We start from the raw sequence: 22,005 nt of genomic DNA on the forward strand, positions 1-22,005 counted from the left end.
GCTGACGTCAGAGGTCACTGGAGGTGCAGCCTCGCAAAGTCTGTTGTAACTCCCTTGGTTTTTCTCTGTCAGTGAACAAGGAGCCACTGGAGTTGTGAGACTTGAGTGTGGGTGGAGGGTGGTGGGAGAGCGTGGAGGGGTTCCAAACAGGGAAGTCGGTTCCCGTAGCTCACACAGTAGGGCTCAGGCCAGAGCCTTGGTGATGGAGGCTGTGGAAAGAGGTCAGCTCCAAGTGTGTTTTGACTGTAGAACCAACAGGAGAAATTTCCTAAAAAATGATGTATAGGATGTGAGAGAAAGAAAAACCAGGGAAGACTCCATGTTCTTACCTAAACGCCTAAAAGGACAAAGGTGTCATCAGTCGAGTTAGGGACAACTGTATGGGGGACAGTTTGGTGGTAGGAAGTTGGGGGCTCAGTTTTGCAAGTGTCAGAAATCTCAGGTCTTTTTAGACATCAGACTGGAGATTTGAATAGGCAGCTGAGTGTATGAACCTGGTATTTGACAAGAGGTCCCAGTTGGAGATGAGACTAGATGAGGCCCCACGGGGCGGGCACAGTCTGGAAACAACCCTCGGGCCTCAGCCTGCGTCTTTCTGGGCCTTCGTCTTCCGAACCACAGCCAGGCGATGGCCGCCACCCCAGTGACACGGGCGGAGGCAGAACGCAGCCCAGCCTGTTCTGAGATCGTCGGCACCACAGAATTGTATGAAATTATTCCTGACAGCACAGGTACCCTACTTACAGTGGCTTCTATTTAAAAGAATGAAGCCTTTGCCTCATTAAATGGATATCTAATACTGACTCATGGGTTATTTTGAGTATAAATATTATACATGTAAATAGCTTAGAAAAGAGACTGGCCCATCCTGAGCACTCAGATACTAGTTGCTGTTGTCATTTCTCTCTTGTAAATGGGTCCTGTGAATCAAGTTTCAAGGTATTATCTCTGCTTCCTCACCTTCCTTCCTCTTGCCTCAGTGCCAGCCCAACCCTTCTAATGTAGTCCTAGGTGGACACAAAGAGGAGCCTCTTCCTCCATAATAGCTGCAGAGGCTGGACAGACACCAAGCAAGAGGCTATGTTTGCCACAGTCCCCCTTCCTTTCAGCCAGAACGGTACCCTCATCATTGTCACTCTGCTAACTGAGTCCGTCAGAGCAGTGAGAACCCCCACCTCCTGAGCCCCAGGCTGGCTCCAGAGCTGAGAACGGGTCTGAGTCTGACCTTTCCTCATCCTGCTCCCCTCCCAGACACCCTCCCTTCCTCTAGGAAAGGACTTACCCTCCTCGCAGTCTTGCACAGGCGGACGAGCCTCTGCCTTTGCAATCTGAGTCATTGGTTCTCTCTTTTGTTCCAGGTCCAAATACGAGGAAGACAGGAGGTGAGTGAGTCTGTATGGTTTCAAGGTGGAAGGAGTGGGGCTGAGCTACTGGGCGGTGCGTCTCTGCCAAGGACAGGGGACTCCCTAGCGTCAGAGCTTAGTTCCCACGTGTCTGTGTCACAACACAGGGGGGTCACAGGTCCAGGCCTGACTGCCGGGAACGTGGGCCGGCTCCTCAGTGTGAGGACACCAAGCTGCCAGCACCCCCATTCCTGGCCTCCTCTTTTCCACCCACATCAGCCCTGCCTCTGCCTCCTCACGTCTTTCTCGTAAACCGCCGAAAGAGGGAGCAGTGACAGGATCAGCCTGCGTTAGCGGTTCCTACGGAGGGGAGCTGGGGTACTCCGTTGGCACTGTTTTTTCCCCTTGAAGCCTTTGTTTCTCAGCAGCCAATGTTAGAATGAGTATGCATTCCTTGAGCATACACACATTTCATAAGGGAGAGAAGATGGGGATAGAAGTCTTGTTTCAGAGAGGAGGAAAGCCAGGGCTGAAGCATTTGCTTCACTGAATCCACAAAGTGGATAATCTGTCTACTGCATTGAGAGACAAATACATTTTTAAACACAGAACTCTGGATAGTTTCATTTCTGGCAGTTGGAAGCAACTTGACAAATCCTTTCTACCCTTTACTCCGTGTACTTGGGGTGGGTGGTGGCAGTTTACCTGGACTTGCCGGGGCCGGGTGGCTTTTCTTCCCATCCCTTTGCCATCCCAGCCCCGTGTATATGCCTGAGGACCTTAGCTGTGGGCTTCTACCGTCCTCCAGGCACGCCTGTGGCTTATTTGCTTTTGTTTTGATGAACTTATACGTCCTTCTACTGCCCACTCTTCCTTGGTTGGGCAGAGTTCTGCATAGGAAAAGAATTCTGACTTCTTCTGGGAGTCATGCAAGTCAAAACACCACCACCACTCCACCCTCACACACACCCTGCCCGCAGAGTCCCAGCCCTTCCACTGGCTTCCAATTCACCACCTGCTCCTCTCTTACAGCGGCCCCATGGGCTTCGCCCTCAATACCTACATGAGCCATGCGGGCATCCGTCTTCGAGAAACACGACCTCCCAACACGGCTGAAAAGGCCCAGTCCGCTCCTGACAAAGACAAGTGGCTACCCTTCTTCCCGAAAACCAAGAAGGTGACAGAGCTCCCCAAGACAGGAGCATCTCTTGGCGAGATCCCTGCACTGAGGCAGCCGGAAGAGCCCTCTCCGGTTGCCTGGCTCGTCCTGCTGCCTTTGGACACGGAGTCATTAAGAATTGCCAGACTAGATCTCTCTCCCCCTCCCTCCAGTCCCTGGCCAGAAGCAAATGTGCTAGTTAGGGTACAAGCATGAGTCTTCCACCAGCTGCTTGTTTAGAGCCAGTCTTAAGGGAAGTGGCCAGGTGATCAGTGCCCAATCTGGCTCCCGAGGCCTTCTACAAACCCTAGTGTTTCTTGTCTCAGCAGAGCAGCAATTCCAAGAAAGACAAGGATGCCTTGGAGGACAAGAAGCGAAACCCCATTCTCAAGTACATCGGGAAGCCCAAAACCTCTTCCCAGAGCAGTGAGTATTCGGGGAGCAAAGCCTTGGGTAGGGGCCTCTGGCCCTTCAAGGCCAGTACGTTAGCAGGCGGCCTTCCTGTGCTTCTGGGAGCCAGAGACCTGAACTCCAAGGTCAGCTTCCTCTCAGTGCTCCTGCATCCTTGCCACACCCAGCACGGGCTCCTGAGGTACAGGGTCCTGCTCCAGAGCCACGGAGGTCATGCCAGTGCTTAGGTCTAGGAGCTCAGAGATACCGAATAACCATGCAGAGGGGTATCCCTCTCCTTGGAAAGACTGCCCTATTGACAGTTGGGGCCTCCTTCATCTTCACCCATGGACTTGTCTGTCCTCCTGAGGGCCTGTGTGTTGGGAGCAATTATAGGCCCTTGATGGAGGGTTTCAATGACTGTTAAGCTGACCTGAGTGGAAAGAGGGCAGGTTTGGGACCCAGAGGCTCCGTCATGCCATCAGAAACCCAGACCTCCGTGGATCCAGTCACCGATCTCTTCCCAGCTGTGTGTCGTTTGTCTGGCGTTGCTGCTGGTGCTCCCAGTTATCCTAAGATCCCCATGTTAGTCTTGGAAATCTGGGAAGGACCGTGGTGCAGGCCTCCTGCCTTTCCTGAAATCACTGCCTGAGGAAGGCAGGGAGGAGGGGACTCCACTAGATCAATCCCGGTTTTTGCCACTACCTTTCATTTTCCCAGCTTGATGTAATTTTTATTTTGACTCGAAACATTAATTTGATTTTTCATGGTTTGCTTTTGTTTTTGTTTGTTTTCTTTTAGCATTTTATATTCCCTTGTCCCCTGTGGAAGGTAAAAGGACCATTTTATTTGGGTTTTTCTTTTCATTAGCATTGAGTTTCCATTTTCCAAGTCCTTTCCTTCCCCTCTCCTTCATCTTCTCCCGTTCTGCCCATCCTTCCTCCCTTTCCGCACTCCATTGCTCTTGTGTGTGGCTCCATGCTGCTAAAGCTCCCCAGGACAAGCCCCTGCCAGGGGCTCCTGCCCGCACACTGGGCACATACTGCCTGATGCAGGGTGGGAGGGGCCGGGCCGCCCCCCAGGTACTGCTCCTCCTGGCGGTGCTGGCAGAGGCCAGCTCCTGGGCCCTCCGCGATGTTCCGCGACCTGGGGCCTTTCTCGTTCTGTCACCTCTCTGTGGGTGGCTCCAAGAGTCCAGGCTCTGTGTAAGTGAGGGGAACTCTCACACTGAAATGTCCTGCACAAGCTCCCCAGGTTTTTGTTTTCAGTTGCTGTAATAAAATCCTCATTTTTTGAATGTTAGGTGGGTTTTTTTTGTTTGTTTGTTTTTTAGCTAATAATGGGTCTTCAGCAGTTTTGCCTTGAGGTATTTTAATTTCTGTCATCTCGTTTGCTTAAGCCCTTCTCTGTAGCACTTGCATCTCTTCTGACTCTTAAAACTTTGCCAGTGTCACTGCAACATTGAAAAAGAATGACCTTAATGTGTGTATATTAGAGGACCTAATATCTTCTAAAATCTGTGTATTTTTAAAAATAAATACATATATAATTGGCATTAACCCAAAGAAACTTAGAACCTGGAGTTGGACAGGTTCCTTTCCCATCCGTGAAGTCCATATGCTTAGAATTAATTAAGTGATTAATATTCTCTAGGTTCGATAGTAAATCAAGGGGAGAGAGAGCAGTGAGATGCAGTCAGAAGTTTAATCAATTGCTAGAATTCACTTTATATAAAACGATGATTTAGAATAATGATTTTCAAAGTTATTTTTAAAGTTAAATCCCTAGCCTTGTTATGCTATTATAAACAATAAAAGTAAAGAATAATTGGGACAGGGAAGGGGGGAGTCTGTAAAACAATGGAAAAAATGAAAAAATGGCTTTGAAACACAGACTTTTATTTCTCAGCACATACTTCCTCCCATCCACCCTCCTTGAGGTGGGCATGAGGTAAGCATCATGCCTAAGACCTGCCCCGGCTGCTTGCTTTGAGTCAGCCTGTGAGGGGCCAGGAACACCCAGGGTGGAGTTGCTGATCCCAGGAGCAGGATAAGGATGCTGGGTATTCACCATCTCTTTGAGTCAGATCTTTCTATTGTCATCTCTTGATTTGATTTGGTGTTCCCAAGTTCCCAGGACATCAGACAAATCTGTATGCACATCTAAAACCAAACACCCACCAAAGCTAGAAAACCTCATTTACTGAGAAACTTGCCATTTATGATCATCAGCCATCAGCCTGGTTTATTAGTTAGTGTATCTGATTGTTAGTGACATATAATTCACTTTTACTTTGTTTCATTGTTATTCAGAGAATGGAGGAAGGAGAGCAAAGGCTGCTGGTAAAAACTTTGCTCTTTTCAAAAATGCGTTCCTATCTACGTGTTTTTTCCCCTGTTACTCTGGGTTATTCAGTTATACCAAATCTCAGGGCCACACCTGTTCCTTGTCTGGGGTGTAAGCTAGGGTGTAACTATATCCCAAGAACTGGGCCTTTTCCAAGTGGCCCAGGGGAGGGGGAACAATGGGCTCTGCCCGGAGTTGCTGTGTTCTAGGACGTTCCCAGGCTCCCGCATCATCCCCCAGCCAGGGATGCTCCGGGCTGTGGCTGCACAGCTGCCCCTGGCTGCTGCAGTTGCCCCAGGGCCCAGGTGTACATTCAGTCTGGGACAGGCAGCTCTGACTCTAACCTCCAAAATGAGAGTGATGGCAACAGCCTTGACTCCTACCACATACACACAGCCACCTATTCTGCAGTTTCAGAAAAGCGTTACCTGTCTAAAGGATGTGGAATGGTGAGCTTTGAAGAGCCCAGTTAAATGTTTTCCTGTTTCTTCTGGCTTGGAAATTTTCTTATGAATCTCAGGTTTAGATCCACAGGGAGATTGAGATTTGTGTATGTCGATGGCAGAGTCTCTGGTGAGTACAGATAGGATCAGGGCCTGGCACCCAGGGATATTTGTCTTACCTTCTGCATCCCACTTATCCTTCCTGTTGGTCCAGGCAGAGTGGCATCTTTAGCCCATCTCTTGTTCTGACAGCCTGGACCTGGAGCTTAGCAAATCCTCTTTGAAGATGGGAGCCACTGAGCCCCCAGCCTGAGCTCTCTTCTCCAGGGTCTCCATGTGGTAATATCACCTACGCCTTTTTACTCTTAGATGCCCTCTCTACTTGGAACACAGACAGCTCTCTTTTGTCTTAGCTTTGAATGCCAGAGAGTGACATCTGTCCTTCTAAGACCCACTCCCCACCCACCACTGGTAATGAAGTGTCTGATTCTTTAATGATGGAGATGAAGAGGCAGGAGTAGAGGCAGAAAGAACAGGAAGGCAAGTCGAGGAAAAACACAATAGCGAACTCTGAAAGTGGTATAAATTTGAGAAGTGCTTGGTATAATTTGGCAACCTGGCCAAATTACAGGTAGATGTGTTTTTGGTCTTCCTGGCTATTTTTTAAGCCTGTATATGGCTCTTGGGAAAAACCTAGAAACCTAGTAACGATTCTTAAGTGTGAGAGTCATTGTAATAAAGAATGTGCGAACCAAAAGAAATATGCAGCGCAAATGTATTTCCAAAGCCTCTCATTTTGCACCTGAAGAAAGAGTAGCCCCAGAAAGGTGGGGGGACTGCGCGTGCCACACCCCACAGTGGAAGAGCCAGAACTCGAACCGTGTCTCCTGACTTCAGCCCCATACTGTTCTCATCCATGCTTACTCATCACTGTCTTCTGGGCTTGAGGGGAGCGAGGGCCCTGAGGAGTCGTCCCTGAACTGAAAGCAGAGTATCTTTCATTATCTTTCTGCTTCCAGTCAAACCCGGCAACGTGAGGAACATCATTCAGCACTTTGAGAACAACCAGCAGTACGATGCCCCGGAACCCGGGACGCAGCGCCTCTCAACAGGAAGCTTTCCCGAGGACCTGCTGGAGAGCAACAGGTAACAGTGGCTGGACGGGGCCTGCTGGCTGCCCAGAGAGGGGAGCACTGGCAGGGGCGGAGCAGGGCTCAGTGCCAGCTACCTCACCCCCCCACTATACTGTAAGGCTCCTGCTGTAGTGCTCTCTCCCTCTCCCCCAACCTTCCTGCCTGGGTGTCTTCAAAAGAAGACATACTGTGTGCTGGTGATCAGGCCAGCAGGCGAGAGAGCAGGGCCCCCGACCTTCCAGCAGGAATCATGTGCCTTTAAAATTCCTGTGGATTCACTCCCTGGCCACTCAGCAGCCTCCACATTGAGAATGAGCTAGACTGTGTTCTAAAGCAAGTAGTCAGGAAGCCCAGAATGATACAGCTAGGGAAGAGTGCAGGTGGGGTGGAGGGTGCAGGGGCTGGCAAAGGGGAATCTTGGAAAGTAAGGAAGTCGGGTTAAGACAGTCTTTGGTGCCCATGAAGAAGAGAGCTAAAGATGAGGTTCTGTTGGGTGCTATAAAGGCAGATAGCATAATGGGCATCAGATATCCACATCACCAAAGAGTGTATCAAGGCCATTGATTCAAAATGAAGTGTTCTTCTAGAAGAACAAGGGGAGCAGAGGCTGTGGTATTGCTCACGTTCTCCATCTCTGGCCGGGTTCGAAGAAGAACCCTTCTCTGGCATTGACACGTACTCTCGGACTTGCTCTTGACTGTGACGTGACAACCATCAAGTTAGGTCTAACATTCTACAGCCAGCACTTAAAGTAAAAACTGCCTGTAGTCAGAAACATCCTTGCACCTTCCTTAAGTCACACTTGAGGTATAATAAATGTGGTCTGTGTGTGCAAAACTAGTTCCTGTGTACACTGCTGAGCTGCACTATATGCAGGCCCAAAGGCATGAATCAGCCTGCACAATCAAACCATTCATTTACCCCTGAAGTAACTAGTTATCAGAATTCCTGCTTGTGTGCAGGGTTACTCCGTTCTGTTTATACTAAGCCTTTGTAAGCTTAATATATGTTAAAAGGTTTTGCCATAGTGAGAATTAACAAAGATTTAGGCAAGATAAAGGTTAGATTTGTGCCGGGGTCAGAGGCTGAGATCCCCTAGAGAAAGAAGCAGCAACCCCCTCCAGTATTCTTGCCTGGGGAAGTCCCCTGGACAGAGGGGCCTGGCAGGCTACAGTCCATGGGGTTGCAAAGAGTCAGACAAAACTTAGCAACTAAACAACAAAACAACAACAGAGGTTGAGTTCTAATGTTATTGAGTAAATTAAGTATACAAATTATATGATTGCTGAGGTAGGTGTGATCTTAGAGATATATCAAATATACAATTATAAGATATATTGTCAGCACTTTGAGGAAATATTTGAGACCATTTGTAAACGTATTCTTAAAGTTGTTAGGTAAATTTTCCCTGAGACATTGGTGAGGATAGGATCCTGGCAGAAGCGTTTGGATTTGGTGATTATAAATTCACTGACAGTCTTGGAAGAAATGACATCGGCAGCGTAGTGTGTCAAAGGTTTTTGTAGAAACTAAACAGGTATAAGAAGCCCCCGGTTCTAGACAGCGGTAACCTAGGAACTTGTGGCTAGAGAAGGGTTGTATGCCTTCCTTCTTGGGATCATTGCTCACTTCTGGGTACTTGAAAGAAGCCCCAGGAACCTCATTGCACAAGGTTTGATGAGAGATGCTCAAGTGACCCATTGTGGGGCACTGGTGCAAGTGTTTTGAGGTAGTCTGTATTGGCATTGTCCTGACAGGCTTCAAGGAGTGAGTTCAGTAGGGGATCAGCTGACAGTGTGGGTTCTAACCCTGCAGACAAACTGTTGGAACCCAGAGGGGAGCGGCATTTGGATCCCTTGGCAGTTCAGACTTGATGAATGGAGACCAGGCCATTTGGCTCCTTCTCTGCAGCAGTCTGCTGTGCTATTAAGAACTCTCCAGACTCCCCAGGCCTTCTGTGGTCCTAGATGCAGAGCAGCAAATAGATTAGCAATAATGTCAGCAAAGAACCAGCCCAGCAGGGCCATGGGGGGAGGCACCATCCTGGGGCAGCTAGGGGTCAGAGATGCCAGCTGTCACAGGGCTGATGCACTGCAGGACTTGAAAAAGAGCAGCACCCAGTCGTCAGCATCTCAAGCCCCACAGACACTCAGTGACCAAGAATGGCAGGCCAGGGAGCAGGCTTCTGCCCATCAGTAAGCATGCCCCTGAAGGACCCTTCGAAGCTGCTCTGCTCCGAGGGGGCTGGAAGCCTAGAAAGGATGCTCTCAGGATAAGAACAGAAGAAATCCACTATCCACATCGCAACTGGAGGGGTGGGAATTCAGATAGACTTTTCTGACAGGCAGTATGGAGAATGCTAAAGAGTATGTGAGGGGGTACTTGTACAAGGAGAGCTGTGCCTCGAGCAGAGTCCAGCTCTCCTGGACTCTGGTGCCCTGGAACGGGTGGGCACCAACCCATTCCAGAGCAGAGGGCCAGGTGAGCCGGCCAGGAGACGGCGGGGTCAGGGAGGGTAGGACCTCATGGTTCCTGGTGATAGACTTTGGTGTCCACAGCAGCCTGATGGGGACTCAGGGCCTTTGGCATCCAGATACACCACAAGTCTGATTCTATTAAGTCCCAGATTTTAGCTTCCTTTTGGGATCCCTTTCTGATCAGTCAGGAGGAAGATGAAGGCTTCCCTGGTGGCTCAGTGGTAAAGTATCTGCCTGCCAGTGCGGGAGACATGGGTTCGATCCCTGGTCTGGGAAGATCCTACATGCCGCGGAGCAGCTAAGCCCGCGGGGCCACCACTGTTGAGCCTGGGAACCACAGGTGATGAGCCCAACCCTGAAGCTTCTGAAGCTTGCATGCCGTAGAGCCCGTGCTCTTCAACAAGACAAGCCACCACATTAAGAAGCCCATGCACACCGCAACTAGAGAAGAGCCCACATAGCAACAAAGACCCAGCACACCCAAAAGATAAATAAATAAAAATTTTTTTAAAGGAAAGAGGAAGATGAGAGGCTCTGTCCATCAAGCCTAGCTGGGGAGAGGAAGGAGTCTGTAGTAAAAGCGGTTTGTCACTGAGCAGTGTCTGCCACGGGGAGTTTGGGCACGTTGGGTCTGGTGTTTGGAGTGGAAGCCTGCAGTGCCAAGGCAGGCCCTGAGATGGAGTAGCAGGTCAGAGCTGGTCAGATGTGAGACCCCAAAGTCTCTTGCTGTTTCCACCCAGTTCACGCTCAGAGATTCGCCTGGGCCGCTCTGAGAGCCTGAAGGGCCGGGAGGAGATGAAGCGGTCCCGGAAGGCGGAGAACGTGCCCCGCTCTCGCAGCGACGTGGACATGGACGCCGCCGCGGAGGCCGCCCGCCTGCACCAGTCAGCCTCCTCGTCTGCCTCCAGCCTCTCCACCAGGTGGGCGGGGCTCGGGGAGGGCTCCGCCCACTGGTATCTTGGGGGCCAGGCAGCCTAGGGTGGCTCAGAGTTGACATTCTCTCCACAGGTCTCTTGAGAACCCAACCCCTCCCTTCACCCCCAAAATGGGCCGCAGGTGAGTGATGGGCGCAGCAGCGTCTCTGTTAGGTGTCCCCAACCCAGCCGTGCCTTCTGCGGGCCTGTTGGCAGTGCAACTCCTCTTCCTGGCTCCCTGGTTTCCGAGGGCCCAGGACAAGCAGGTTGGGCAGGGGAGTGGGGGACACACCCCACGTTTGACCTCTTCCTCCGTGTGGCACTGAGCCGCCACCTCTTTTCCCCCAGGAGTATCGAGTCCCCCAACTTGGGGTTCTGCACAGACCCCCTCCTCCCCAACCTTCTAGAAGACGATCTGGGCCAGCTGTCTGACCTGGAGCCAGAGCCAGACGCCCAGAACTGGCAGCACACAGTGGGCAAGGACGTGGTGGCCAGGCTGAGCCAGAGGGAGATTGACCGGCAGGAGGTCATCAATGGTGAGACCAGCTGCCTCTCCCTACTTCCACACTGACTCATGTGGTAACAGGTGCAGAGCACCTCCGACACACAGGGTGGTAGAGAGAGAGGGTGGGGCCTTAGGGCACGGCCGGCCCATGCTGTGATTCCTATGAGGACCACCTCCATCCTGGCCTTCAGGAGAGGTCCCAGTATATCCTTGCTGACGACTGTCCCGCTGTCTCTTTGGCCCTCCTTATTCCTGCACCTGCTCAGAGCTGTTCGTGACCGAGGCGTCCCATCTGCGCACACTCCGGGTCCTGGACCTGATCTTCTACCAGCGGATGAAGAAGGAGGGCCTGCTGCCCCGAGAGGAGCTGGCCCGGCTCTTTCCCAACCTTCCCGAGCTCATCGAGATCCACAGTGAGGAGCTCCCTGCCCGCCCCCACCCCTGGCCAGCCTGCTGCCCACATGCCAGGACCCCTGAGCACATAGCCCCTGCCTCTTCTCTTTGGTGGGAGAACCTGATGCCCAGCCTGAAGCCAGCATTCCAACTCCCCCGTGTGTGAAGTGGCTCCCAGACCCTGCCCCCATGGCACGACCCTCAGAGACCTCTTTCCCCCATCACCAAGGGCCTGGCCACACAGCTCAACCCCAGGCGCTCTGTCTTCTCTCCTTGCCCCCAGATTCCTGGTGTGAAGCTATGAGGAAGCTCCGGGAGGAGGGCCCCATTATCAAAGAAGTCAGTGACCTCATGCTGGCTCGGGTATGGCTGCCCAGGCCCTGGGGAGGCCTTGGAGGAAGAGGGGGAGAGGTTCCAAGCAAGGGTGTGAGGTGGGCTGTATGGTGTCCATTCTCTCTATCAGTTTGACGGCCCTGCCCGGGAGGAGCTCCAGGAGGTGGCCGCACAGTTCTGCTCCTATCAGTCCATCGCTCTGGAGCTGATCAAGACCAGGCAGCGCAAGGAGAGCCGGTTTCAGCTCTTCATGCAGGTACGCTTGGCCTGTACTTATCACAGCTGAAACCAGCCAGTCCAGTCTTAGCTCAGTGAGGCCGAGGGGGAGAGTTTACCAGGTCGACCCACTATCTCCCAGACTGCCCCACTGGCCCCCAGCTCCAGGTACCTTGGCCTCTTCTCTCTACCAGGGTTGGTGACCAGCAATTCTGCTCCATCCACACCCTCCCCAGGCTGCCTCTTCAGAAACACTGACATATACCCGCTCTCAATACAGAGACACCAGCCTTGCTATCAGATGGCCTTGCTCACCTACTAATGCCTGTATTCACTCAGATGGATCTCAATTTTTTTGTCTATAAAGTGGGAATAATCCTTGCTTTATGTGCCTTGACCGTATCCCTTTCTTGGGCTATTGTCTTTCTGCCCCCACCAGCTTTTTCCTAAATATCAAAGCAAGAAGCTGCCACCACCATTTCTGAGTGACTCTTCCGGAATTAGGACCTATTTAGCATCTGTCCCGTCCTGTGGGTCCTGAGCCCACAAGCCAGCTCCTAACCCGGGCTGCCATCTTCCTCTGTGCGTCCTTCCCTGTAGGAGGCCGAGAGCCACCCTCAGTGCCGGCGACTACAGCTTCGAGACCTCATCATCTCCGAGATGCAGCGGCTCACCAAATACCCGCTGCTGCTGGAGAACATCATCAAGCACACAGAGGGTAGGGCCCACGGACACCTGGCCTTGGGAGGCAGCAGCCCGTAGCCCACAGCCTGGTTCTGGCACAGACCTGCTTTGTGACCTTAGCAAGTCACTTGACCTCTCTGGTCTTGAGGGTCTTCATCCTTGTGTTCTTACGGTCAGTCTCAGAGAAGATAACCATTGTAATGCGCTTTGGCAATAAATAAGGTGCTCAGCACAGGAGGAGGTACAGGCTGCCACCAGCCTGTGTGGGGCCTCTGTACAGATGGGAGCAAAGCCTCTGATGATGTGGGGTTGGCACACAGGGCACCTTGGCTCCTCTAAGGGGCATGGTCCCGCACCAGAGGTTGTGACTGGATTTTAGTCCCATTCATACCCCCTGCTGGACGTCTCTGGGGGCGTTGCGATGCACAAAAGATACAGCCATGCATGGTGAGTTACTCCAGAGGAGTAGGGGACCAAGCTGAATTAGGGGGTCTAGCCCCAGGTTGTCACTGTCCCTGGGATCCCGAGCACCTTTCACCACCCTCAAGTTGGAGACATTGGCGTCAGCGTGGAGAAGTGGGAAGGACCCGAAACTCCCTGTTCTTAGAGGGAGGCACCATCGCTCCCTCGGTCCCCATCCGTGTCCCCACACCTGTAGAGCCAGTTGTAATCTAGGCAGGAATTCCCAAGAGCCATCACTGTCTGCAGAGCAGAGGTTTGACGCCTATGCGTCCTCAGAATATGTCGTCCTTATGTTTGAGGTCAAAGTTAGGCAGGGTGGCATATCTCCACCCATGCCAGTGATGTGTGACTAGCTGGCCCCGGTAGCCCACTAATGTGTGTCGGTAGCCAGCTCCTGGCAGGCTCATCTGGCAGGAGCTCTAAAAACCCTTGTTACCCCGTGGGCAGGCGGCACCTCCGAGCATGAGAAACTCTGCCGGGCCCGGGACCAGTGCCGGGAAATTCTCAAGTATGTGAACGAAGCAGTAAAGCAGACAGAGAACCGGCACCGTCTGGAAGGCTACCAGAAGCGCCTGGACACCACCTCTCTGGAGAGGGCCAGCAACCCCCTGGCAGCAGAGTTCAAGGTCAGAGCCCCACAGGCACACATACTTCTTGGGCCTCCTTAGGAGCAGCAGTCCACTCAGGACCTGGAGAGTACTTGGGGGAGGAGACCTGTGCCGGTTTGTAAAAGGACGTGTGATGAGACCCCTGGAATTACACAGCACCGGTTACTGTTGTCACCTTGTCCCTAGACAGACAAGGGCAAACAGCCAGACTACAGAGACTAGATGTGAGAACTCAGCCAGGGAGAGCAGGAGGTGGGAACAGACTCAAGGTAACAGTGAAGGCCATGTGGGAGGAAATAAAGCTGAAGGCATGGGCAGGACCCCCTTCGGAGGATCAACAGCATGTGGTAGGGAGTAGAGAGACCCCCGCCAGGGCCACCAGTGTATCCGCCAGCACAGCACGTGGCCTGTGACTTTGCAGTTGCCTTTTTACTTGTTTGCATCCCCCACAAGAGTGTGAGGGCAAGCGACTAGTTCTTGTTCACACCACTGATGCCCAGCACCTTAGCATAGAGTCCAGGTTTTCAGATGCTTGTTGAATGAATGGTGTCTCTTTAACAGAGTTTGGATCTTACAACCAGAAAGATGATCCATGAGGGGCCTCTGACCTGGAGGATCAGCAAGGATAAGACCTTGGGTAAGCGCGAGGGGCCTGGGGCCAAGAGGGAATCTAGGGCGTCACCCGGGCTCTTCCTCTCTGGATCATCAGCCCTGTACCTGGCGCTCTTAAGGGCGGTAAGGTAGCTGGGAGGCAGCTCCAAACACCACTGGGGTTGAGAGCTCAGGGCACCTGGAGCACAGCATGGGGAGGGAGGACCAAAAACCAAGCAGGTCACCAGACTCGGGGGCTTCCCAGACTGAGGATGACCATCCAGGAGCCTCTGATATCCCAGGTGTTGGTGAGGGCTGAGCAGGCAGCAGGGAACCCCTCACCAGCACCACCCTCCTCCAGACCTCCATGTGCTGCTGCTGGAGGACCTCCTGGTGCTGCTGCAGAAACAGGACGAGAAGCTGCTGCTCAAGTGCCACAGCAAGACGGCCGTGGGCTCCTCGGACAGCAAGCAGACCTTCAGCCCCGTGCTCAAGCTCAACGCTGTGCTCGTCCGCTCAGTGGCCACAGGTACCCACGAGGAGACGGCCCCAGCTGGCCCAGGTCCCAGGCCATGCGCCCTGGTACTCACGTCCAGTGAGCGCTGGGTGATGAACTTACTGGCCTGCCTGTGTGACTTTTCCTCTACCCTGACTCATCTAAGCAGGAAAATGTGGTTCAGTATGGGGTAGGATGGGGATGAAGGTGGACAGCCTGGTGCAGGCAGGATGGGATGTGAGCACGGAGGGTGGACTGAGGATGAGGAAGCAGAACTGGGCAGAGACGAGTAGGACACGCCTTCCTGCTGCAGGAGGGACAGGCAGAGTTCACACCCACAGTCCAGAGCCCAGCCCTATGCTCCGGGCACGTTAGTGAGAAGCGGAGCACGTACAGGAAGGGCTCTTGGGCTCGCTCTCCTCAGCTGTAGCCTGGGGAGTGATGCAATGCCTGTCTCTTGGGGGAGGTGGAAAGGGAGGACGGGTGTGATGTGGTTTTATAACCCTCAGCCCTCACTGTGAGGAAAGTGGGAGGCGAGGACTATGAAGGTGGCATTAGAGGACCCAGAATGGTCTCCGTCCTTCTGTAAGTGGAACCCAATGACCTAGGTCCAACTAGCGCTGCATTCTCCACCTGGTTGAGGGTCAGGGTTTCAAGACCACACTTTGTCACCTGACCCAGGCTGCAGTCATGCCTCTGCCACCCCCAGTACAGACCCTTCTGCTTCTCTCTTTCTCACAGATAAACGGGCCTTCTTCATCATCTGTACCTCTGAGTTGGGCCCACCCCAGATCTACGAGTTGGTGGCTTTGACGTCATCAGACAAGAACACGTGAGGATTGCTGGGAAGCGGGGCAGTCCCGCGTAACTGCCATCCCCGTGGGACCAGGGCGGTGTGTGAGGACTTGGACAATGAGACCAGGACTGGGCCCAGAGTGGTTAGAGGATGGGGCCTTGACGCAGAAGAGGGAGATAAGACAGACACAGAGAGGCTTTCGGGATCGCCATCCCTGAACCCGTGAGCGGCCTGTCCAAGGAAAGGCGCTACCAGCGGTCTTCCAGCCGTCCGCTGCTCCTCTCCTTTCTCTGGCCCCACTCCCTTCCCCTGGGTTCTTTTTCTCTTTCTCCATCAAGTGTTTTAAATGCCAGCGTTCTTCAAAGGTGTTTGCCTCCAGAACTGTCATCTCCACCCCCCGGCATCCACCCACCCATATTCCCGACAGTAGCCAGCCTCAGTAGTAGCCTGTCTGACGTAGAGGCCAGAGACAGCTTGGGTCAGACAGTTTCTCGGGGCTTCCATCTGTGACTGCGGATAGCGCTGCCTCTTGGGAGTTACATTGAGAGAGAACAGATACTGAATGCAGAGCGCAGAGCCTAACAGAGGGTTGGTGTTCAGCAGTTGGTAGCTTCGGGGTATATAAACCTGCCCCTGGCGGGGCAGCCAGTCAGAGCTGCACGGGCGCTGGGACACCCACTGAGCAGAGGGTCCTCAGGGCAGGCTCTGGCAGAGGGCCTCGCAGCTCTGACTCGGGGTTGGTGGGGGAGGCGCTGTGCTCCTCTGCCCACTTGTCACCACCAGACCTCTCTTCTCCTGCCGAGCAACAGGTGGATGGAGCTCTTAGAAGAGGCTGTTCGGAACGCCACCAGGCTCCCCGGAGCTGCCCCAACACCTATCCACCCCCCGCCCCCAGGCCCCCAGGAGCCAGCCGACCAGAGCCCCCCACCCAGCAGGTGAGCAGCCCTCCAGGCCTGCTCACCATCCCCCCTCCAAGCCACTCGTGTGCTGCTTCTAAGCCCTTCGCCCCCTGGGCCGGGCAGCCTCAACTGCCGGGTGTTAGCAGGCAGGTGGAGTAAGGCACGCCTGCACCTCCACCTTCTGTCCCTGCTTGGCCTTCTCCCCATTGCCCTGCTCAGACTGTGCCTGAATTGTGGGGGTGAGGGGGCAGAATCAGGACCAAGAGAAGCTTGGCCAGCACCCACCCTCCTCTCCAGGTTGCTAACCAGACAGCAGGTCTGAAATCTAAGCCACTGCCTTCTTGGGCCTGCTCCTGCATTGCCCATGTGAACTCAGGAGGCCAGAGTGGAATTTCATGACGTGGCCACCTCCCAGCTGGCAGAGAGCCAGAATTCCAGGCGGGCGGGCCTCTCTCACCTTGACTGTTTCTCCTCGCAGGGCAGGACCAGATGACTCCGAGGTGTTCCGTGGTGAAGCGGAGCCTGGGGCAGCCCCTGGAGGTAAGTCCCTGAGCTGTCTCTGTGGGGGCCCGACCCAGTTCACTCTCTAGGCACAGATAAGGAGGTGGCTGTGGGTGATAGAGAGCCATAAGGGGCCATAAGAACAGAGAAAAGCAGAATGAGGAAGGAGGTCTGGAAGAGGAAAGAACAGGCTCAAGTGAACAGAGCTTCCCCCCTGAGGAGGAAGAGGGGGCAGTCAGGTAGAGTCTGGGGGCTCCTAGTGGAGAACGAGATGCTCTTAGAGGTGTGCTGGTACGGGAATCCTGAGGGTGGGGATGGGGAGTGGAGCTCAGAGGGCTGAAGATACAGTCACTAGGTCGACAGGGGCACGAGGGCCCCAGACAGAACTCTGGTTGAGTTTTTAATGTCAAGTAACTTACCGCCTCAAGTTGAGAGAGAAATCCCCTGAGTAGGCTCCCTGGTTGGGTCTGTTTCCTGCTTCCTTCCGCGTGAACGCTTCTCCTGACGCCCGCCCCACTTCAAGGCTTTGTGCAGATGGATTGTCAGCTTTGCACCAAGTTCCCTTCTTTGACCACTCGGTTTAATACCAGCATTCCTGATTTTCCGTACCCCCGCGTATGGTTTTTTCTTTCCTATCGCACTTCTTAGCTAAATCATGTAGTTAATTTACTTATTTTCTTTTTCTCTATGTTCGTCAATTAGAATTTAAGTTCCACGGGGCAGGGATCTCTGTTTTTTTTCTACTGATGTGTGCCAGGAGCCTGGGATGGTGCCTGGCCATGATTGAGGCTCAGTAAACATTGTGGAATGAATCAGCCAGTGTTCCCAGCCGCTTGAACCCGAAGCTGGACCTGGGATCAGCCCGTACATGCCCTCCCTCCTTCCCTGCTTTATACTGTCCTCCCATCCGAAACAGGCATGGGGTGCCAGCAGAGGGTCCAAGGGAAGCCCTTGGCGCTGCTGGCAGATGCTGAGCAGGAGGGCAGCGTGGAGGAAGAGGAACTGGGAGCGCTGCCTCACTCTTCTGCCTCGCTGGACAGCAAGCACAGGGGAAGCAGGACGAGGGACCCCATCCTCCTGCCCCTCCCAGGCCCTCTGTTCATAGAAGGACTCGCCGACGCAGCCCTGGAGGACGGTGAGTGCCTCCTGGCCCTGGCTGTCAGCCCCCAGTGCCCCAGCGGCTTGGCCAGTGTCAACAGGCAGATACCCCACTCGGCCTGCTCAGAGCCTCTCCCTGAGTTGTGCTCAAGGAGAGAAGGATGCAGAGAGACCATTGTTGTTCCTGTCCCCCTGCCCCACCGTTCAGCCCATCCCCCAGCTGGTTGGCCATAGTCTCCCAGTTCCACCCTGTGACTGCAGAGGCAGTGTCACCAGTGGGGGTGGGAGAAGGGAGCAGCAGCCCCCCACCTCCTCTGCACCCACTCCCGCCATGGCCAGGTGTGCGGTCCTGTGTCCAGGAAGCCATCCCCCTGTTTCCCCTCCAGTGGAGAACCTGCGGCACCTGATCCTGTGGAGCCTGCTGCCCGGTCACCCCACGGACCCCCGAGCTGCCGGGGAGCCCGAGGACGACCTGACCCCTACACCCTCCTTCATCAGCATCACTTCGCACCCCTGGGACCCAGGCTCCCCAGGGCGAGCTCCTGCGGGGACTGAAGGGGACACTGCCCCACTCTTGGGGCCAGAGTGGAGCCAGCCTGGACAGGAGGACACGACTTTGCGTTCTCTGGAACAACTGCCCCCAAGGACCAGGAATTCCGGGATCTGGGAATCTTCTGAGCTAGACAAGAGTCCGGAGGAAGAAGCTTCAAGCACAGAGGGCACAGGAAGTTACAAAGTTGTAAGAAAAGGTAAAGTAAGTTGGTCCCCTTGGGGGCACATGGCCAGCTTTGCTAGGGGAGCACTGAGTCTTCCAGCTGGCTGCTTCCCCCTCCCCCCCGCCCCTGTCTGGAAGCCGTGTGTGCAGAGGTTTGTCCCGATCCTAGGGAAGGAGACCTGTTGACATCATGTAAAGGCTTAGGGGTCAGACAGCCGAGGTACAGGGTCCGAGCTCCATTACTTAATATCCCTGTGACCCTGGGAGAAATTCTAAAGCCCCTCTGGACTTCATTCTATGTTATGAGGATATCACTGTGGCACAAGTCAGCTGCCAGTAAGTTTCTGCTAGCATTGTTCACTGCTCGCAGTCCTAAGGAGAAGTGGGGCTCTTCTCAGGGTCTTCATCTCTAGAAAGACACAGGCAGAGGGCTGCAGCTGGTGGCTCTAGAGAGCAGCAAGGAAGCACTGATGTGTGGGGCGGAGGCGGGGTGGGTCTGCAGGCAGAGCCAACAGGAGGGCTGCAGGACGGGCTGGGGAGCTGTGTGAGACTGGGGACTCTGGTGAGTGAGCAGGGAGCTGGGCGGCCTGCAGGACGGGCTGGGGAGCTGTGTGAGACTGGGGGCTCTGGTGAATGAGCAGGGAGCTGGGCGGCCTGCAGGACGGGCTGGGGAGCTGTGTGAGACTGGGGGCTCTGGTGAGTGAGCAGGGAGCTGGGCAGCCTGCAGGACGGGCTGGGGAGCTGTGTGAGACTGGGGGCTCTGGTGAGTGAGCAGGGAGCTGGGCGGCCTGCAGGATGGGCTGGGGAGCTGTGTGAGACTGGGGGCTCTGGTGAGTGAGCAGGGAGCTGGGCGGCCTGCAGGACGGGCTGGGGAGCTGTGTGAGACTGGGGGCTCTGGTGAGTGAGCAGGGAGCTGGGCGGCCTGCAGGATGGGCTGGGGAGCTGTGTGAGACTGGGGGCTCTGGTGAGTGAGCAGGGAGCTGGGCGGCCTGCAGGACGGGCTGGGGAGCTGTGTGAGACTGGGGGCTCTGGTGAGTGAGCAGGGAGCTGGGCGGCCTGCAGGACGGGCTGGGGAGCCGTGTGAGACTGGGGGGCTCTGGTGAATGAGCAGGGAGCTGGGTGGCCCCGATTTTAATGCAGGAAAAACCAGGACGGGCTGGGACGGGGGTCAGGGCAGGTTTGGCCAAAGCCCAGACGACAGAGGGAAGAGTCAGCTGAGGAGAGGGCAGCCTGGTCTGAGGAGTGCAGCAGGGGGAAGAAGAGGGGCGGGGGCCGTCCACACCAGTACCGGGGGTCTCCTTTCCTCCCCCAGTGCCCAGCTCTGCCTCCTTTTCCAGGAGCATTTTTCTCTCCACCTGCCCGAGGTCTGTGCTCTCTCCTGGGTTTCTGGGACCTGACCTTCCTTCTCTCTCCTCTGGTGAATTGGTGAATTGGTGGAGCAGTTCTCTGTAGCTCCGTGGGGTGTAATCATGTGTGATCTTGTGTTTACTTTGTTCTTCCCTTTTTCTTTTTCTTCACCCCGCCCCCCCACCTGCCTCTTCTCTCTCCCTCTCCTTCCTGCTCTGTCTCCCTTCCCGTTCCTTCTCTCGGTCTCTGCTCTCCCTGGTGGTGGTGTTGGTGCAGCGGAGGTGGCGGGCAGCAAGGTGGTCCCTGCACTACCAGAGAGTGGCCAGGCAGGGCCTGAGCCACCCGAAGCGGAAGGCGGAGCAAAGGCTGCGGGTAACGAACCTCTCCTTGGAGCCAGAGGCAGGCAGGGCTGGAATGGGAGCCCTTGAGGACAGAGCTGGGCTTCTGGGATTAGACCCCTGCCTGCAGTCATGTGGACACGCACCACCATACACACTCCCTCAACTGTCTGGAATCAGGGAGAGTAGGCCGTGGGCCTAAAGGTGGGGGGCCAGACCTGTGCCAGCCCCTCTCCAAGAGCTGCACAGGCCCCTTTCTGAGCCGCAGAGTGAAGCAGCTGTGCTGAGTCACAGGAGGTGGGGGAGGTGAGCGCAGTGTCCTTAGCCTGACCCTCTGAGCCACCTCACCCCCCACACCAACCACCACACCAGTCAGGGTCACTGTGGGAAAGGGCTTGCGGGGCCTCCCAGGCTCCTGGACATTTACCTATGCTGACTGTCCTGTCAGGGACCCTCGGCATCCTCTAGCTGTCCTTAACCCTCTCTGATGAGGTATCTCAAAGATCACGAAGTAATTGGCCATTAGGGAGGGGGCTGTGTTGAAGTTCAGTAGAGCCTGAGATGGGGCAGAAGAAGGAGGCGCCCACCCACCTCTTTCAGAAGCATCTAAAGCCAGCTCACCCCCCCCCTTCACCCTTCCTTCAGGGAATGGGGGCCACTGCGGTTTCCCAGAAGAAACACGACCACCCTTCCCCTTCTCCCTTAACCTCCACCACTAGCTCCTTAGTCTCCCCCTGGTGTGGGCCCCACTGGGCAACATCACCATCTCGAAGGTTCTCAAGGCGAAGGGTTTTGGGAGACTGATAGGCAGCTTGGGGCCAGCCTGCTCTGAGCTCATCTGCAGTGGCTTCCCTGGGCCTATGGGTCAGCCTGGGAGACACTGGGGGAGCAGAAGACAGCTTAGACTTCCTCTGTTTGCCTCCTAATCTCTTTGTCTTGCTGGGGACAGGGAACTGCTTTTACGTCAGCATGCCTGCAGGACCCCCTGACTCAAGTACTGACCCGTCAGGAGCACACACGAGCCCTTCCCAGCCCGACGGCCTCCCTGCCTGGCAGACAGAGCCTCAGCCCCCACTTCAGGGAGGCCATGGAGATCAAAAGCACCCCAGCCGCTCTCCCCCTAGTCTGGCCCTCAGGGATGTGGGCATGATCTTCCGCACCATCGAGCAGCTTACCCTCAAGCTCAACCGGCTCAAGGTAAGGGCTCAGGTCCCCAGAGGTGCAGTCCACCCCCCGAGACCCTTCACCCACAAGAGCTGTCTCCACAGGAGCCCTAGATCCTGGCCTGGGGCTCTGGCCTCAGCCTGCCCCGCCACCCTTTAGCACAGCCTCTTCCCCAGAGGGGCTGCAGAGCAGATGTCCCTCTGCTACTCTTCCAGGACATGGAGCTGGCCCACAGAGAGCTGCTCAGGTCCCTCAGGAGCCAGTCATCTGGCGGCACCACACCTGTGGGCAGTTTCCACACGGAGGCAGCTAGATGGATAGAAAGCTCCCTCTCCCCTCCAGCCAAGGAGCCCCCAGCCTCTGATTCCACGGACAGCCGCGAACTGGGGCCCTGTCCTGAGGATGGTGAGTGAGGTCCTCTGGGGTTGGGGGTGGGTGGGTGCGTGGAGAAGGCCTTTGGCTCCTGAGGAAACATCACCACATGGCTATGAGAAGATGGGGGAGCTCTGAGAAGGGGTCTCATTTTTTTTACCCCTCAAGTACAATTCATTCACTCATTTCCTCAGCTTCAGGAGGAGGAAGCTCCCCTAAAAGTGGGAACCTTAGAACTGAACCCTCTTTTCTCCTTGGGTTCTGGAGATAACCAACCAAGAG

General features: G+C 54.8%; 1 protein-coding gene across 10 annotated transcripts in view; it reads left to right on the forward strand.

Annotated features, from left to right (window-relative positions):
* Positions 1-22,005, forward strand: part of ARHGEF11 (Rho guanine nucleotide exchange factor 11) — a 116,349-nt gene that overhangs the window by 92,874 nt on the left and 1,470 nt on the right. For 5 of the 10 annotated variants that reach the window (XM_070784391.1, XM_070784409.1, XM_070784426.1 and 2 more), the window contains 23 exons: positions 1,359-1,382; positions 2,376-2,520; positions 2,829-2,928; positions 3,694-3,723; positions 6,701-6,827; positions 10,032-10,211; positions 10,300-10,347; positions 10,554-10,741; positions 10,977-11,123; positions 11,387-11,466; positions 11,567-11,692; positions 12,253-12,370; positions 13,246-13,424; positions 13,968-14,043; positions 14,359-14,526; positions 15,235-15,325; positions 16,099-16,224; positions 16,667-16,728; positions 17,606-17,824; positions 18,174-18,536; positions 20,126-20,221; positions 21,137-21,384; positions 21,567-21,756. In XM_070784391.1, coding sequence (XP_070640492.1) covers positions 1,359-1,382; positions 2,376-2,520; positions 2,829-2,928; positions 3,694-3,723; positions 6,701-6,827; positions 10,032-10,211; positions 10,300-10,347; positions 10,554-10,741; positions 10,977-11,123; positions 11,387-11,466; positions 11,567-11,692; positions 12,253-12,370; positions 13,246-13,424; positions 13,968-14,043; positions 14,359-14,526; positions 15,235-15,325; positions 16,099-16,224; positions 16,667-16,728; positions 17,606-17,824; positions 18,174-18,536; positions 20,126-20,221; positions 21,137-21,384; positions 21,567-21,756 — 3,131 coding nt within the window. The remainder of the gene's footprint in view (positions 1-1,358; positions 1,383-2,375; positions 2,521-2,828; positions 2,929-3,693; positions 3,724-6,700; positions 6,828-10,031; positions 10,212-10,299; positions 10,348-10,553; positions 10,742-10,976; positions 11,124-11,386; positions 11,467-11,566; positions 11,693-12,252; positions 12,371-13,245; positions 13,425-13,967; positions 14,044-14,358; positions 14,527-15,234; positions 15,326-16,098; positions 16,225-16,666; positions 16,729-17,605; positions 17,825-18,173; positions 18,537-20,125; positions 20,222-21,136; positions 21,385-21,566; positions 21,757-22,005) is intronic. The other 5 variants (XM_070784399.1, XM_070784446.1, XM_070784438.1 and 2 more) reach the window with 4 other exon arrangements.

This window comes from Bos indicus, chromosome 3 (assembly GCF_029378745.1).
Source record: "Bos indicus isolate NIAB-ARS_2022 breed Sahiwal x Tharparkar chromosome 3, NIAB-ARS_B.indTharparkar_mat_pri_1.0, whole genome shotgun sequence".
Lineage (NCBI taxonomy): Eukaryota > Metazoa > Chordata > Mammalia > Artiodactyla > Bovidae > Bos > Bos indicus.